Here is a 3,517-nt window from a genome sequence, read left to right as displayed (position 1 = left end):
ACATCAATGTTAATTTAAATTGGCCAATAAGTCGTGTTCGCAATGTCTTTAATTGTGGATGATACTGACTTGCCCCCTTTACAGACTTTGTCATTGAAACCATCGCAATCTTGTATTTCAGAAACCGAATGTCCATATATATATATCTATTGTCTTTCTCTATTAAATTTGTTATCCAACTTTATTCAATTTCCATATTTGAATACCTTAGAAATATTGTGTAATAGAGAGATATGCATGGTAGTTTAATTAGGAGTTCATAGTATGCACTACAATATTGTTTTACAACATCATACATGTTGTGTGAAACAACAATTAATATGTAATGTCAGAAGATATGGCTAAATGATGAAACGTGGCACGTGTAATCTATATCTTTAGATACAGTTTCCCATGATAAGTTTTAAAATATGGATTTGCCTTCTGTAATTGTTAAGAATAAACAGCACTAGGTTTACGTTTTATGCATCACGAAATCTGACATAAATTAAAACAAATGTTAAAATGAAACAGTGGGTCATTGAAAATGGTGAATCACCCGAAAGAAGTTCTCCGTTAACATTTGTAGATGCTCTTCCATCCACCTAGGTTTTCCTTCTGGCATTCCGCTGGATGCTTAGTCTTCTAATTCTCTACTACATTCTTTGAGGTTCTACTAACAACAGTCTCACTAACCACAGCTACACTCATAGTAGACCCAGCCTGCGATGTTATAGTCATTTGTGACGAGACTGAGGTGAGGGAGCCGCCCTTATTTCGACAGGGACAGATAAGAGCCGTGAACTGGTCTCTGAATCGCTTTCCACTCATAAAGTAAAGAAGAAAATTCAAGGCATGGTTTGTATACATCATGTTGTTGAAAACGGTTCTCACCAAATGGTATACAGCCGATTCATGAGGACTTTCTTTCACCCAAATGTATTTTTCAACGACGATTATAACGGCCATCGGACTTACAAACAAAAGGAAACAAAACGTAACCAGAAGAAGCATCGTGGTGATCTGACGTTCTCTGGCGCTGCTATCCGCTTTGGTGACGTTTGACGCCCTATCTGTTTGTGTCATGCGTCTCTGCATTTTACCAGATTTCTTGATTTGTGTGATAATGAGTACATTCAGAATAAACAGGCACGATAATGGCAAGTAACAATACCATACAGCATCAATCCACGGATAAATTTTGCTGAGAAAATACTGATTCATCTCACCTTCAGAAGAGCATTGGGTGCCTGTGCCATCTTCAGTTGATACCATTTGGCGGGTAAAGAAATTGTGCATATCCAACAGAAACACTATCAACAGTTCTATTAAGATAATAATACGTGCTTTTCGAACATTGAACCATCTCGATGCTTTCAAAGGAAACTTGATGACTAGGTACCGCTCCACCGTCATGGTTACCATAATGATCACGTTAAAATGAATCGCAAAGAAAAAGAGGAACAGGATCAATTCACATGTCCCTTTGTAGAAAATTTCGTGTCCTGGAAATTTTCGAACGAGGAACATTATGTTGAGGATGAGAACTAGGGTGTCGGTGCAAGAGATGGTGGCCATGTATTGGTAGGTAGTTGTGCTTTTTGATAGCATCAACACAAGAAAGGACATCGTGTTCCCTATTATTCCTAACGACGAACAAATCGGAGCGTAAATCGTATCTAACGCCCAAGCTGCTCTAAACTCAATAAACTTGCTCAGACGGTCATCCTCCGATAAATATAGGCTAGGCTTTGATTTATAAGTGGATACAAGTTGCGCCATTGTCGTGTTCATCATGTTGCCCATCATATCGTAGGTGTTATTTTCCATCATATCACCAAAGTCCGATGTGATGTTGCTGAGTGGTGATGTTGTATCCATGGTATTTTGTTTTCTTTGAAATACTGCAATGACCAAGCCTGAAAATTAAAATACAATATTTATAATAATTACCATCACAATTATCAAGGTTGAATCAAATTACTTCCAAAACTGCATCTCTTTGATATTAGCCAGAGATAAAATATCGATTTCAATGGATTTTACATGTTGATTTGTTTTGTCAGATATTGTCTTTGATATTAGCCAGAGATAAAATATCGATTTCAATGGATTTTACATGTTGATTTGTTTTGTTTTGTTGCACCCTTACCTCTCAACTAATAGCACCCCGAATTCAATAGTAAATCATAAGAGAGAAAAATTGGGTTTAAAGTCCTCTCGCAATAGTAAATCATATCTCTTGTTGTAAACAGTAATTAATTATTATTACCACCAAGATGTAATGTTATATTCAAATACTCTTTGAAAATCACTAACACATTTGTACGGCTCGCAAATTTAAATATCATATGTATACATCGAAGCGGTAGTTTTGTTATATTTGTTCAGTCAACATTAAACGACGATCTGTAATTTCAAAACTGATGCCCGAATGAAGTAAGGTCCCACCCCAGTTCAATATTTTTTTTAAGAATTGGCTTCTATTACACTTCGTTTTAAATTTCATAAACCAACATCAAGTCTAGTTTACGTCCAAATTGCGATTGGAAAGAAATGAAATATGGTTTAATGTTCTGCTCCTACTAGACTGATGAAGACGGTAGTGTCCCAATATGGATTGGCTCTGTCAGTATGGTGCTGGTTCAAACTTTTCATGTCTAGTTACCTTTTGCCAGTGGTGCAGGGCGGGAGATCTAAGAATAAAAAATGCCTAGTCTTTCGTCAACACGTTAAAGATTCTCTGACAGTTGGAAATTGAACTCAGGGTATGCCGTGACAAAGTTTCCAGTCTTGATTAGTCTGTTTGGAAGTGAGACGTTAACCCCACGACCCCCCCCCCCCCCATTTTGTTTTACGTCATTAATCCAATACCAACATCAAATTTGTCCAATATATTTATGGATCTGTTGTTTATTGATTTTAATTTAATTTTTTATAGGTGGGTGTGATGGAATTTGATTTTTACGAACTTTTATTAATTGATTAATTTATTTATAAATCTTATTTTGAAATTGATTTTATTTACGGTTGATGGAAGTCACTTGATATTGACAATCTATTGAATCATTATGCATGGCCGGTGCCTATTTAACAGTCATTTTCTATATTTTAATATAATCAATTTACGAGATCACATAATGTAATGTCAAATGACATGCGAAGCTAGTCTTAAAAAGGCACAGCTGGAAAATAAATAGTTAACTACGCGCCCAAATTCAAAAAGTTCAGTTCTACACAACTACTGGATGCCAATTTCTAAACAATTCACGTCTGAATAGATTAAAATTCATTAGAAATTCAATACAAGCAGAATAAACAGAAATCGTGAAGGATATCCACAATATAATTCTGATAATATTTAACAATTTTATCAACATAAAGATATTTTGAATACTCTGGGGGGTATTTTTCGGATCTTCAAATTAAAATAAAATATTTATTTAGGTATTATGCATTCAATCTTCATTTCAAAATCCATTGGCAATAACGAATAAAACCCAATCAAGGAACTTTCCGACTTACTACACTTAGCAAT

General features: G+C 35.3%; 1 protein-coding gene across 1 annotated transcript; it reads right to left on the bottom strand.

The window, feature by feature from the left end:
* Window positions 1-225: 225 nt before the first annotated feature.
* On the bottom strand, window positions 226-1,894 carry LOC126832673 (growth hormone secretagogue receptor type 1-like). The gene has a single exon (XM_050563541.2). It carries the CDS (start codon window positions 1,858-1,860, stop codon window positions 625-627), a length of 1,236 nt encoding a protein of 411 aa, XP_050419498.1. The 5' UTR covers window positions 1,861-1,894; the 3' UTR covers window positions 226-624.
* Window positions 1,895-3,517: the final 1,623 nt, after the last annotated feature.

Source organism: Patella vulgata, chromosome 9 (assembly GCF_932274485.2).
Source record: "Patella vulgata chromosome 9, xgPatVulg1.2, whole genome shotgun sequence".
Lineage (NCBI taxonomy): Eukaryota > Metazoa > Mollusca > Gastropoda > Patellidae > Patella > Patella vulgata.
This window is presented reverse-complemented; position numbering and strand designations above follow the sequence as displayed.